This window comes from Homarus americanus, unplaced genomic scaffold, assembly GCF_018991925.1.
Source record: "Homarus americanus isolate GMGI-L3 unplaced genomic scaffold, GMGI_Hamer_2.0 scaffold17273, whole genome shotgun sequence".
Taxonomy (NCBI): domain Eukaryota; kingdom Metazoa; phylum Arthropoda; class Malacostraca; order Decapoda; family Nephropidae; genus Homarus; species Homarus americanus.
The window spans coordinates 1-15,494 of record NW_024714512.1 but is presented as its reverse complement, the minus strand read 5'-3'; the positions used below and the strand labels follow the sequence as shown (position 1 = coordinate 15,494).

Below are 15,494 nucleotides of genomic sequence, written 5' to 3'. Positions count from 1 at the left end.
ATGGAGTTAATGTAGTAAAGGAGGAGGAATATGAGGATGTAGATTTTCCTGCTGTAGTGAAGGAAGAAGAGGAAGAATTTGAGGATGTAGATTTTCTTGATGTAGTGAAGGAAGAAGAGGGGGAATGGGAGAAGAGGTGAAGGATATTTGTATTTTTTATTTATTTCATTTTCATAACAGAAATGTATAAAAGTATTGGTAATAACAACAATAAAAATGTACTCATATACTAACTTTTAATAATAAAACAAAAATACCACCCACACGCACTAGTAAAGAAAAACTTGAAACCCCCGTAGGTAAAGTTTTCATGTGGCGGGCGGGCGAAAAGTAGTTAAATAGTTATAAGTAACAGCAACCTTCCCCACCTCCAGTTGCGTCATAGCTCGAAATCTGTTTATGTAGATTTTCCTGCTGTAGTGAAGGAAGAAGAGGAAGGATTTGCGGATGTAGATTTTCCTGGTATAGTGAAGGAAGAAGAGGGAGAATGAGAGAAGAGATGAAGGAGGAATGTAATCTATACTTGTATGTATAAAAGTACTGTGTAACAGTATCAACTCATGTACAACCAACAACAATAAAAATGTTACCATACTATACAAAACAAAATACACTATTTTAGATTTCCTACCATAGTGATGGCGAAAAGTAGTTAAATAGTTATAAGTAACAGCAACCTCTCCCCACCTCCAGTTGCGTCATAGCTCGAAATCTGTTTATATATAGAGAGGAGTAAATTGTTTGTTGACTAGTAGACTGGCTACAGACGAATTGTAAAGTTAGACAAGTGTGGTAAAAGTAGAACTTAATGGAGAAACTTGCCTTAATATACACCTGTCCTGAATATACACACACAGAAGGAGAAAGAATTTAAGTAGACACCTGTTGTTGCTGCTTCATAATTATGGATGAACACAAAAAAAACACACAAGAAGGAAAATTTCGCTGTAACGTATGTGACAAGAATTTAAGTAGTAAAGGATATCTTCGTAAACACCTGTTACTGCTCCATAGTGATTATGATAATGAGAAAAGAGAGAAAACTTTTAAATGTGAGTTTTGTAATAAGAAATATGTTTGGCCGGGAAACCTGGTTGTACATAGAAAAATACACACACAAGAGGAAAAGTTTCGCTGTAGTGTATGTGGCAAGATTTTAGGTAGTACAAGGAGCCTTCACGAACACCTGTTGATCCACGGCGAGAAAAGAGAGAAAACTTTTAAATGTGAGTTTTGTAATAAGAAATATTATTGGCAAACTAACCTGAATGAACACAGAAAAACACACATACAGGAGACAAAACGCTGTAATATATGTGGAAAGAATTTAAGTAATATAAGGAACCTTAGTCGCCATCATCAGTTGCATCTTAGATCAAAGAAAACTTTGGAATATGAGTTTTGTAATAAAAAATATTCTCGGCCGGACAACCTGGTTGAACATAGAAAAATACACACACAAGAGGAAAAGTTTCGCTGTAGTGTATGTGGCAAGATTTTAGGTAGTACAAGGAGCCTTCACAAACACCTGTTGATCCACGGCGGCAGATCTAAGAAAACTTTTGAATGTGAGTTTTGGTTTTGTAATAAAAAATATTCTTGGTCGCAAGCCCTGGTTAAACATAGAAAAACACATATATCCCCACCATCACTACCAGAGGACGAGGAGGATAACGACAATTGCAAAATACCTGATGATGGAGTTGATGTAGTAAAGGAGGAATGGGAGGATGTAGATTTTCCTTATATAAAAGAGGAGGAATTTGAGAATGTAGATTTTCATGATGTAGTGAAGGAAGAAGAGGAGGAATTTGAGGATGTAGATTTTCCTACAGTGATGGATGAGAGTCACAGCTCTTTGGAATGTAAGTTTTATAATAAAAAATATTCTTAATGGGAAACTGTCTATAGAAAATTATCTCAACACCACCACCACCACATTGCAAAATACTTGATTATGGAGTTAATGTAGTAAAGGAGGAGGAATATGAGGATGTAGATTTTCATGCTGTAGTGAAGGAAGAAGAGGAAGAATTTGAGGATGTAGATTTTCTTGATGTAGTGAAGGAAGAAGAGGGGGAATGGGCGAAGAGGTGAAGGATATTTGTATTTTTTATTTATTTCATTTTCATAAAAGAAATGTATAAAAGTATTGGTAATAACAACAATAAAAATGTACATATACTTAGTTATACAATCTAATGAGGAATGTATACTGTTGAATTTTTTTATTATTACAATGTATCTTTTAAACTATGTACCAAAAGCAAAAAATAATAAAAAATGTACCCTATACCAACTTTTAATAACAAATATCCTTTATTTTTTGGGCAGTGTTTGGTAATACCTAAAATGCTTTTTTAAATAAATCGTAATTCTTATTACTTTGTATTATGTATAAAAAGATTTTATATTTTTATATTATTATAATAATACTATATAAGAGTATTAGACTAATAATAGTATTTTTTTATTTTTCTACAGATTGCATGCAAGAATTAGGTATTTGCATGCCTTCCTGGTATTCACCAGTTACTGCCACGACGAGGATTATATTATGACCGCCCTGAGAAAAACACACACACAGGAAGAAAAATTTCGTTGTAACGTATGTGACAAGATTTTAAGTAGTACACAGAACTTTAGTCAACACCTGTTGCTACTCCATAGTGATGAAAACTTGAAAACCTTTAAATGTGAGTTTTGTAATAAGAAATATTATAGGCAAACTGACCTGAATAGACACAGTTATAAACATCAGCAGATATCCCCATTTTGCTGTAATATATGTGGAAAGAATTTAAGTAGTAAACAAAGCCTTCGCCATCACCAGTTTAGCCATAGCGATAAAAGAGAGAAAACTTTTGAATGTGAGTTTTGTAATAAAAAATATTCTTGGCCGGGAAGCCTGACTACCCATAGATACACGCATAGTGATGATGAGAAAAGAGAGAAAACTTTTTAATGCAAATCAAAGGAAACTTTTGAATGTGAGTTTTGTAATAAGAAATACGTTAACTAAATATAAATACAAAATGTAATAAGGTTATCAGAAAAACTTCATACCATTTTTAAGTCTAAAATATAATTCTTGCCGCACAGCTAAGGAGGAGGGAGGGAGGAGTTATCTGCTGCCTGCTGCCTATATAAGTGTTCTTTCTCCATTAAACAGACAGTAATAGTTTTGAGCTCTCATCGAGTGAGAAAAATTTAGTTCAAGAATCCTTCGTGAACAGTTGCGCCCGCCAATGAAAATATAAAAATGTGAGTTTTGTAATAAGAAATTGGACCAAAAGTGACACATAAAGGTTCACTATAACGAAAATCAGTAAAATTTACCTATGGACAAAATAAGAAGAGATTACTATAATAATATTTTTTTTTTACAGATGGGACGAAAGAAATAGACTAGCAGGAAATAATCTGCCTTCCTGGAATTCACCAATCACGACGAGGATTATATTATGACAACAGCCTTGAGAAAAACACACACACAGGAAGAAAGATTTCGCTGTAACATATGTGACGAAAGAAGAGACATCAATCCAGAATAAGTAAATATTATCCCACACAAAATAATGTTTTAAAATTATAATTTTTAAAATTGATGATAATGTATAATTTTTATGTTTTTTTATAGATTGCGGAGGAGAAGGAAATAAGACCAACACTTTTCGCCGCCTTAATGGATGAATTGATAAGATTGAGGTTACTGCAGAAGATTTGTATATGTGGAAAGAATTTAAGTAGTAAACAAAGCCTTCGCCATCACCTTTTCTCTCTTGAATGTGAGTTTTGTAATAAAAAGTATTTTTGGCCGGGAAGCCTGACTAGTCATAGATACACGCATAGTGATTATGATGAGAAAAGAGAGAAAACTTTTAACACTCATAGTGATGATGAGAAAAGAGAGAAAACTTTTAAATGTGAGTTTTATAGTAAGAAATATTATTGGCGATCTAACCTGAATGAACACAGAAAAACACACATACAGGAGACAAAATGTCGCTGTAATATATGTGAAAAGAATTTAAGTAATACAAGGAACCTTCGCCGCCATCACCTGTTCTGTCATAGCAAATCAAAGAAAACTTTTGAATGTGAGTTTTGTAATAAAAAATATTCTTGGTCGCAAGACCTGGTTAAACATAGAAAAACACATATATCCCCACCATCACCACCATCACTACCAGAGGACGAGGAGGATAACTACAAGTGCAAAATACCTGATGTTGGAGTTGATGTAGTAAAGGAGGAATGGGAGGATGTAGATTTTTATGATATAGTGAAGGAAGAAGAGAAGGAATTTGAGAATGTAGATTTTCCTGCTGTAATGAAGGAAGAAGAGGAAGAATTTGAGGATGTAGATTTTCCTGGTATAGTGAAGGAAGAAGAGGGAGAATGAGAGAAGAGATGAAGGAGGAATGTAATCTATACTTGTATGTATAAAAGTACTGTGTAACAGTATGTATAACCAACAACAATAAAAATGTTACCATACTATACAAAACCCAATACACTATTTTAGATTTCCTACCATAGTGATGGCGAAAAGTAGTTAAATAGTTATAAGTAACAGCAACCTTCCCCACCTCCAGTTGCGTCATAGCTCGAAATCTGTTTATATCAAATTGTTTGTTGACTAGTAGACTGGCTACAGACGAATTGTAAAGTTAGACAAGTGTGGCAAAGTAGAACTTAATGGAGAAACTTGCCTTAATATACACCCTGAATATACACATACAGAAGAAGGGGAAAGAATTTAAGTAGGACACCTGTTGTTGCTGCTTCATAATTATGGATGAACACAAAAAAACACACACACGCACTAGTAAAGAAAAACTCCCCGTAGGTAAAGTTTTCATGTGGCGGGCGGGAGAAAAGTAGTTAAATAGTTATAAGTAACAGCAACCTTCCCCACCTCCAGTTGCGTCATAGCTCGAAATCTGTGTATATATAGAGAGGAGCAAATTGTTTGTTGACTAGTAGACTGGCTACAGACGAATTGTAAAGTTATATGACAAGTGTGGCAAAGTAGAACACTTAATGGAGAAACTGACCGGCCTTAATATACACCTGAATATACACATACAGAAGAAGGGGGGAAAGAATTTAAGTAGGACACCTGTTGTTGCTGCTTCATAATGATGGATGAACAAAAAAAAACACACACTGAAGAAGGAAAATTTCGCTGTAACGTATGTGACAAGAATTTAAGTAGTAAGGAATATCTTCGTAAACACCTGTTGCTGCTCCATAGTGATGATGATAATGAGAAAAGAGAGAAAACTTTTCAATGTGAGTTTTGTAATAAGAAATATTATTGGCAAACTAACCTGAATGAACACAGAAAAACACACATACAGGAGACAAAATGTCGCTGTAATATATGTGGAAAGAATTTAAGTAATACAAGGAACCTTAGTCGCCATCATCAGTTGCATCTTAGATCAAAGAAAACTTTTGAATGTGAGTTTTGTAATAAAAAATATGTTTTGCAGGGAAACCTGGTTCGACATAGAAAAACACACATATCCCCCCTACAACCAGAAAAATTTCACTGTAACATATGTGACAAGAATTTAAGTAGTAAAGAATATCTCCGTAAACACCTGTTGCTGCTCCATAGTGATTATGATAATGAGAAAAGAGAGAAAACTTTTAAATGTGAGTTTTGTAATAAGAAATATTATTGGCAATCTAACCTGAATGAACACAGAAAAACACACATACAGGAGACAAAATGTCGCTGTAATATATGTGAAAAGAATTTAAGTAATACAGGGAACCTTCGCCGCCATCACCTGTTCTGTCATAGCAAAAAATGTTGCTGTAATATATGTGGCAAGATTTTAGGTAGTCAAAGGTGTCTTCGCGATCACCAGTTATGTCACAGCAGATCTAAGAAAACTTTTGAATGTGAGTTTTGTAATAAAAAATATTCTTGGCCGCAAGACATGGTTAAACATAGAAAAACACATATATCCCCACCATCACCACCACCAGAAGACGAGGAGGATGACGACAATTGCAAAATACCCGATGATGGAGTTAATGTAGTAAAGAAGGAGGAATGGGAGGTAGATTTTCCTGATATAGTGAAGGAAGAAGAGAAGGAATTTGAGAATGTAGATTTTCATTATGTAATGAAGGAAGAAGAGGAGGAATTTGAGGATGTAGATTTTCCTGCCATAATGATGGATGAGCGTCACAGCTCTTTGTATTCTTGGCCGAGAAACCTGGTTCGACATAGAAAAACACACATATCCCCACCACCCCCACAACCACCACCACCACCACCACTACCACCACCACCAGAGGATGAAGAGGATGACGACAATTGCAAGATACCTGATGCTGGAGTTGATGTGGTAAAGGAGAGAGGGTATACACCACCACCACCATCACCACCACCACCAGAGGACGAAGAGGATGACGACAATTGCAAGATACCTGATACTACACACATATCACCACCACCACAACCATCACCACCAGAAGACGAGGAGGATGACAATTATGTTAATGTAGTAAAGAAGGAGGAATTTGAGGATGTAGATTTTCCTGATGTGTAAAGGAAGAAGAGGAGGAATTTGAGGATGTAGATTTTCCTGGTGTAGTAAAGGAAGAAGAGGGGGAGTGAGAAAAGAGGTGAAGGAGGAATGGAATCTCTATCTATGCTTGTATTTTTTATTTACTATTTATTTAATTTTCATAACAGAAATGTATAAAAGTAACTGTAACAATAAATTTAAGTAATACAGTACAAGGTGTCTTAGCAAACACCTGTTGCTTCATTGAGAGAAAACTTATAAATGAAAAAAGAAAACTTTTAAATTTTGTTATCGGCAAACTAACCTGAATGAACACAGAAAAACACACATAGAGGACAAAATGTCGATATGAGTACAACCAACACCACCAATAAAAATGTACCTACCTATATATACTTTTAATAACAAAACAAAATACCACTTTTTTGTGGCTTTCTTGTCAAGTATGTGGCAAGATATGGCAAGATTTTAAGTAGAGCTTACTTCATGGAGAGAAACTATAAATGTAAGTTTTCTACGAGGAAATATTACAACAGACCGATTGCCCTAAATAAACACAGAAAAAAACGGAAAGAATTTTCAAGCTATGCTTCTATGTACAACCAACAAGAATAAAAATGTACCTTTTAATAACAAAACAAAATACCACTTTTTGTGGCTTGCTTGTTAAGTATGTGGCAAGATATGGCAAGACTTATTTCATGAAGAGAAAACTTATAAATGTGAGTTTTGTGAGAGGAAATATTACATACCAGACCGATTGCCCTGAATAAACACAGCTGTTGCATAGTGATGGATAAGAAAAGGCTTTGTCACAGCAACTCAAAGAAAACTTTTGAATGTGAGTTTTGTAATAAAAAATATTCTTGGCCGCACAACCTGGTTGAACATAGAAAAACACACACACAGGAGGAAAAGTTTCGCTGTAACATATGTGACAAGATTTTATGTAGTACAAACAACCTTCGTCGCCATCACCTGTTCTATCATAGCAAATCAAAGAAAACTTTTGAATGTGAGTTTTGTAATAAAAAATATTCTTGGCCGCAAGACCTGGTTGATCATAGAAAAACACACACACAGGAGGAAAAGTTTCGCTGTAACGTATGTGGCAAGATTTTAGGTAGTACAAAGAGCCTTCGTCGCCATCAGTTCTGTCACAGCAGATCTAAGAAAATTTTTACTTTTGTATGTGAAATTTGTAATAAAAAATATTCTTGGCAGCAAGACCTAGTTGAACATAGAAAAACACATACACAGGAGTGTAACGTATGTAGTAAGATTTTAGGTAGTACAAGGAGCTTTCGCCGCCATCAGTTGTGTCACAGCAGATATAAGAAAACTTTTGAATGTGAGTTTTGTAATAAAAAATATTCTTGGCCGGGAAACCTGGTTCAACATAGAAAAAAAAAACACATATCCCCAGAGGACGAGGAGGGTGAAAATTGCAAAATACATGTAGTAAAAGAGGAATGGAAGAATGTAGATTTTCCTGATATAGTAATTATTTTCATAACAAATGTATAAAAGTACTGGTAACAGTATAAACTTATGTACAACTAACAACAATAAAAATGTTCCTACTAACTTTTAATAACAAAACAAAATACAATTTTTTTGTGGTTGGCAAGACTTACTTTAAATGTGAGTTTTGTGAGAGAGGAGAAAGAGTTCTGTGAAAGGAGGAATTGAATCTGAGTGAGTACTACAACAATAAAAATGTCCCCATATACTAACTTTTAATAACCTTTTACAAAACAAAACAAAATGTTTACACAGAAGGCAAAGTTTCGGCTGTAATGAATGAATGGTTTTTAAGTTAAAACACCATAATATTGCCGATTAATACTTAATTGTACAAACTTTATTAAAATTGTTGTCCGTCGATGTTGCGTGGTTGTGGGGGGAAATGGGAGAAAGATTTCTGTGAAGGGGAGGAATTGAATCTTATTGAGTACTACAACAATAAAAATGTCCGTCCATATACTAATTTTATAACATAATATTCCGATTATACTTAATTGTACAAACTTTATTAAAATTGTCCGTCGATGTTGCGTGGTTGTGGGGGAAAATGGGAGAAAGATTTCTGTGAAGGGGAGGAATTGAATCTTATTGAGTACTACAACAATAAAAATGTCCGTCCTCTTTAATAACGTTTTACAAAACAAAACAAAATGTTTACACAGAAGGCAAAGTTTCGGCTGTAATGAATGAATTGTTTTTAAGTTAAACCACCATAATATTGCCGATTAATACTTAATTGTACAAACTTTATTAAATTGTTGTCCGTGATGTTGCGTGTTTGAGGGGGGAAATGGGAGAAAGAGTTCTGTGAAGGGGAGGAATTGAATCTGATTGAGTACTACAACAATAAAAATGTCTGTCCTCTTTAATAACGTTTTACAAAACAAAACAAAATGTTTACACAGAAGTCAAAGTTTCGGCTGTAATGAATGAATTGTTTTTAAGTTAAAACACCATAATATTGCCGATTAATACTTAATTGCATAATATAAATATTTTCCCCATACAATTTCATTATTGTAAACTAAACCAGAAAAAGTCAAAATTTTCATAAAAATACTACGTTTTATATTGTGTGTATTATTTTTAAAAAAATATCCAGTGGGTGGGTTTATAGGTTTTGTTAAACCTTTTATAGAAAAAAAACGTACCAAATTAATATGGAGGGGTATGGTATTCCATCCATAAATTCCATTATATATAGATTTATCATTTTCATTTAAGTTTTTAACTATATCATCAAAAGTAATATTAATGACAGATTTATCAATAATAACAGGAATATCATATATATTTTTATAAAAGTATGCATTCATTTCGTTTTATTTCTTTATTTTTTTTATCTTTTTATCTTGGAAGGATAGATAATCAAATATTAATTTTATATTTTTATTTACAGAAGGTTTATTTATAGGTAGATATATTTTATAACAATACCAGAGGTTTATATTAATGTTATATTTTTATATTTACTATTCATTTTTTGACATATATTTTATAGGTTTCTTTGGTTGACAATATATACCTATATCTGAAATTTTATTATTATTATTAATTATACAATACAGAAAGGGTTTATTTACAGACACATTGATCCCATACTGAACTGAGTCTGTAAAACACATCCGTGTTTTAGATTCAGTTAATGTTCCTAGTTCATAATTTACAATTGATGAAACATTACTTAATTCTAAAAAAACTGAGTTAAAATCTCGTGTTTTGTTTAAATTTCTAATGTTATCATTACTCAAACAATCACAAATAACAGGCAAATTCTTAATTTCCTTATATTCAGTTGTTTCATTGAATTTTGGAAACCATTGGTTTCTAGAATTAACACTGGTAAAAGTTTGTAGATTTTGTTCAAGTACTCCTGAATCTCCAAAGATATTCCTAGCTAGAAACATTAATTCATTTTTCGAGGCTGGGGATTCAGGCATATAAACATATAAATATGATCCACATTTATAAGGAAAGTATACAACTAAATCTTTGTCATTTAGTATTCCCGAACCTCTTTGAACAGTTTTAGCATCAGCATGCATCATAGTAACACTAGTATATTCACCACCTGGAAGAAAAAATATCTGAGTTTCATTTCCATAATTAAACGGTTCTTTCCACTTGCCATTGAAAGATGAACCAGATGCTAACATTAACTTAAAACCTTTTCGGTTTGGGTCAAAGAGGTCTTTAATCCCAACTGCTAATTCAATTTTCTTATTTGCTTTATTTATAACTCTTGTTTCATCAGCATTGATGTTAAATTTGTCTTCATAATAAAATTTCCCATCTTTGTTCTCTCTTAGTGAATTCAGAAAATCTTCATTTAATTGTTCCTCTATATCAGTAGCATAAAGAATTGCTAGAGTCCTCTTCAGCGATTGTTGTTGATGTTTCGACGACGCAGAATCCTTAATTTCATCCGAAAATATTCGATAGAGTTGAGTATTTGATCGTTCTTCCGCAGGCAAGCAATATATCAGTGAGTGAACCAATTCCAAAATTGTTCTAGGACCCAATATTACATTCTTCTGGAGTGAGTTTTCTGCACCAACAGCAAAAATTCGGAAGCATAATGCATTATATTCTTCACTAATACTCATTGCTACTCTTCCAGGAGACAAGTGAAAGACTTACTGAATAATGCTTTTACTATTTTCACCTTTTATACTACTCTGCTAGTGTTGTCAATCACTCATTTGTTTTTTTTTTTGTTTTTTTGTTTTTCCATAGTAATTTATTTTGTTTTTATTTTTTTGTTCACAAATAGAACAAAATGTCAATTTTATTGTACTTATAACAAAATGCCAACATGGGACGAATATTTGAGTTAACCATTTAACATTAGTTACTTCTAAAGAACTTGAGGAGGAATTCAAAGGTAAAGGATAAATAATTACTAATGATGATGATGATAGTGATAGTGGTGGAGGTAACAATAGAGGTGGAGGTAACAATAGTAGTGGTGGTTGAGGTGGTGCTAGTGTTGATGGTTGTTGTTGTAGTGGTGATGATAATGATGATAATGATTGTGGTTGTGGTGGTACTGATGATGGAGATAATGATTCAGGTTGTAGTAATGGCGACGATGATGGTGGTAATAAAGATTGTGATGGTAATAGTGATGGTAATAATGGTTGTAATGATGTTAATGGTTCCGCCAATGATAATGATTGTGGTTGTTGTATTGATGATGACGATAATGGTTGTGGTAGTGGTGGTGATTGGAAATCTTCAAGATATTTTTTCAAATTTAAACATGGAAATCCAGTCTTTTCAATATTATAAATTATATTCGATTTTATAATTGGTTCTGGACAACCACTCTTAATTATATATTGTATAATATCTAATTTCATAAAACTCTGCATAGCTTCCTTTGTTAAATAACAATACCTTCTTCTCTCTTCTTCAAAATAATCGTCGTCACTTGTATGTTTATATTGTGCAATAAATTTTATACCTCTTTCACGATGAACAAAATCACAATTGGGATACCATTGGGCGTGCATAGCCCAGGGACACTTATCGTTTTGCTGCCAATTCATAAGTCCACCGAAACATGTAAAACAACGAACGAAATCTCCAAATCCGTAAAATGTTTCACTGTAAAATCCAGCCTCCGCTAATTTTTGGGGTGTTATATTTAACAACCGAGGAAAAGTTGCTTGATCGAATGAGTTCAAACGAGTTTCAACTGTGTCATATATTTTATTAATTTTTTTCATCCAGTCAATTTTCTCCATTTTATTAAATGATAATGTATCATAAAAGCATGGATGTTTCAGATATTGCCCTTGTTCAATAGGAACATTTTTTAATCTGGCGTAATAGTTACAAGGCACTAATCGATCATGTTCCTCTTTAGGGGAATCTCCCTCATGCCAGTCATATAATTCAATACCACAAAAACAACAATAAACAGTATCGCACAGATGCGTGTAGACAAATCCACAGTGAGCCAATATATTACTTTTAACTTCGTATTCCTTTGGCCAATCAAAAAATGTTAGTCTTCTCGCCTCTTCAAAGTATACTATATCAACTGTAAGGAAACGTCTTTCCACAGTATTTGATTTTGAAGTCATCCCGGCGGCCATGTGGGAATATTACTATACTACACTATGCTATGTATGGATGGAATTTGTTAGCTACTCCTTCCTAATTTATATAACCACCATCTAATATTTTTATCTTGAAGGGAGAGGGTTGATAGGAGATCTATAAATACAAGGTAAAAATTATAAAATCTCTATTACTCAGAGTTTTGACATAGGAGTAAGGTTGTATTTTAGTTTCCTATATTTGTTGAAAAAAGTTAAAATATTATATATTTTTTCTTCTTTTAATTGTTTATTTTTATTTTTAAGAGTTACAAAATGGACGACTCTGATTCTGCCACCGACGACGATGATTACAACAACTACGACGAGGATGATCCCGATGGTTACGAAGATGGTTACGAAGATGACAGCGACAATAACAGCGATTACAACAGTAATTATGACAGCGACAACGACAGCAATTATGAAACTGGCGACAACAACAGCAACGATGACAACAGCAGCAATTATGAAACAGATGACAACGGCAATGATGATGATATTGACAGCAATTATGAAACAGATGACAACGACAACGAGAATGATATTGACAGCAATTATGAAACTGATGCTGATGCTGATGCTGTCACTTATAATGATATTGATATCGACGACGACAAAATATATGAACTATATAAATCATTATATTATATGTATATCTTTGTAGTCCAGTATCTGAACAAAAATATAAATTGTTTTATAGAAAATAAACTTGAATTTAAAATACAAATGGCTGTAATAAATAATGAGCTTCAACGCATTAGTAACATATTAAATAGTTTTCTATAGGAAATTACTTTTTATTTTCCTTATAGTAAAAAATAAAAAAAAATGACAGATCTTGATGTTCCAGATTTTGTTAAAAGTAATAACGATGATAACTTTAAAAAAATAAAGAACTACTTTATAAAACCACATACTCTACGACAAAAGCTTTTAAGTCTCGTATTTATTAGATCAAGTAGCCATACAATATCAGAAGCTGTAAAGAATGAAATTGTTTTTGAACTTGAATCAGAGAATGTTGAGGAATTAATTTTAGCAAAGCTATTATTATTTTCGGGATTTACATTTCCCCAAACTAAAATAAATCTGGGAGAGGTATTAATATTTAATGATAATAATATTCCTGAAAATATTTTATTAGATATGGGTATATCTGAGTCAAATTCTGCTATAGATCATGTCCTTTTGATTATGTATTCAAATACTTTAGTAAATTTATGGATGCTTTTTATTGATATGATACATTGGTCTAAGAAAGAACTTTATAAATTTGAAACAAATTTTCTCTTACCAAGTATTTATGAATGTATAAATAAAGTTCTAGATGATCTAGATAATGACGACGGCTCTTCTACAACAAAAAAATAAATTATTTTTATACAAAAAAATTAAATTATATTTATAATTATAAAATACAAATTAATCCCAAAAGTATAAATTTACAAGATATTATACGTTTTCTTATAGAAAAATATAAAGATTACAACAATATTTGGAATAATGGTGAAAAAAGATAAGAATGACTTATGATGATGTATATAATTTACATATCAACTTAATTTTTGATATTATGCATTTGTTCATTGAACAACCATATACTAGTAAAGAAGATTTAGAAACAGCCGGAGCTGAAAAATATATATTACTTTGGGATTATGTAAAAAAATTCTCTACGAAAAATCGAGAGAATGTTCCTTCATTCAATATGTATGTATCCTCTATCTTATTGTATACTAGTCGTCAATCTAACCAACAATCACAATTAGTTATAAAAGAATATTCAAATCTTATATGTCAAGAAAATGGAATATTAATAAAAAAGAAATCAAAAAGATCGCGATCGCGCTCAAAATCACGACAAAGATCTGTAAATTCACGATCAAAATCGCAACAACGACCACGGCGGCAATCTAAAAGTTCGCGATCAAAATCACGACAAAGATCTGTAAATTCACGATCAAAATCGCGACAACGACAACGGCGACAATCTAAAAGTTCGAGATCCAAATCGCGACAGCGACAATCTAAAAATTCGAGATCAAAATCACGACAACGATCGCAATCACAATCGCAATTACAGCAGCAACAACGGCTACGACGACAATCTAAAAGTTCGCGATCAAATTCGCGATCAAAATCACCACAACGATCGCAATCACAATCAGGCCGATCACAATTACAGCGACAACGAAAATCTGACATTTTACAATTACGACGACAATCACAATCACAGCAACCTGAACTTTTACAATCACAATCACAGCAGCAACAACGGCTACGACGACAAGCTAAAAGTTCGCTATCAAAATTGCAACAACCATCACGATATAAAAATTCGCGATCAAAATCACGACAACGATCGCAATCAAAATCGGGTCGATTACAACGACGACAATCTGAAAATTTGCAACCAGATTTTTCCAAATTAGTTTTAGATGTTGGAGCAGAGGATCAAATAAACAGATTTAAATGAGGTACCTAAATTGGCTGAGGATTTTATAACATATATTGATACAAATAAACCAATGTCATTACCCAAAGTAACCAGAAAAAAGAAATTAAAGAAATTTAAGTCAGATTATGCTTGTAAAATAATTCAATAAAGAAAAATAAATAATGATTCAATTATATTATATTATTCCATATCTTAGTTTAATATTGTTATTCATTTTTAATTGTATTATCTATATTAAAGATAGATTATCATCACATAAATGGATATTTAATTCAATTAAAAAAGATTTGGAGGCTGAAAAAATAGCCATAACTCACCAAAAAAATTTCATAGACATACAAAGTTGGACGTCAAATAATATTACTCAAAATGATGTAGTCAACATTTTTAAGGAGTCCTCTTTTCATTGTAAGGATATTTGTCTAAGAGTTCCCGAAAATAAAGTAAATACTCCACATATTTGTCGAATTCTTGGTGGACATGAGTGTGGTCCGTACCTTAAAATAGTAAAAATTCCCCAAGAATCTTCTACACAGTATACAATACGTGGAACAGTGTTAATTGGAGGGTGTACTTATTGCTTATGGAAAGAACCTCCCCTTGAAACAAAAACTTTATGTAATTCCGTATGGGGATATTTACAGTATTCCCAAGAAGAGGATAGATGGAAATGTAAATCTAAATTACCTGGTTTCTATGACGCGGATAGAAATACATTTATTGTTTGCGAACCTGATGGAAAACTGATACGCATACAAAAAATTAATGAAAAAAATGAAAGAAGTGTAGTCGATATTGCCTCAATGGTTCCTAATGATTTTTATGAGTTACAACATGAGTTTGAAT

At 32.7% G+C, this 15,494-nt stretch overlaps 1 protein-coding gene across 1 annotated transcript; it reads left to right on the top strand.

Annotated features, from left to right (window-relative positions):
* Positions 1–12,463: 12,463 nt before the first annotated feature.
* LOC121878925 (variant-silencing SET domain-containing protein-like) lies at positions 12,464–12,976 on the top strand. The gene has a single exon (XM_042385358.1). The coding sequence runs from the start codon at positions 12,464–12,466 to the stop codon at positions 12,974–12,976; it is 513 nt and encodes a 170-aa protein (XP_042241292.1).
* Positions 12,977–15,494: the final 2,518 nt, after the last annotated feature.

What these genes read in the sequence shown, in the direction of transcription:
- LOC121878925 (XM_042385358.1), top strand. Translation starts at nt 12,464, where the DNA reads ATGGACGACTCTGATTCTGCCACCGACGACGATGATTACAACAACTAC.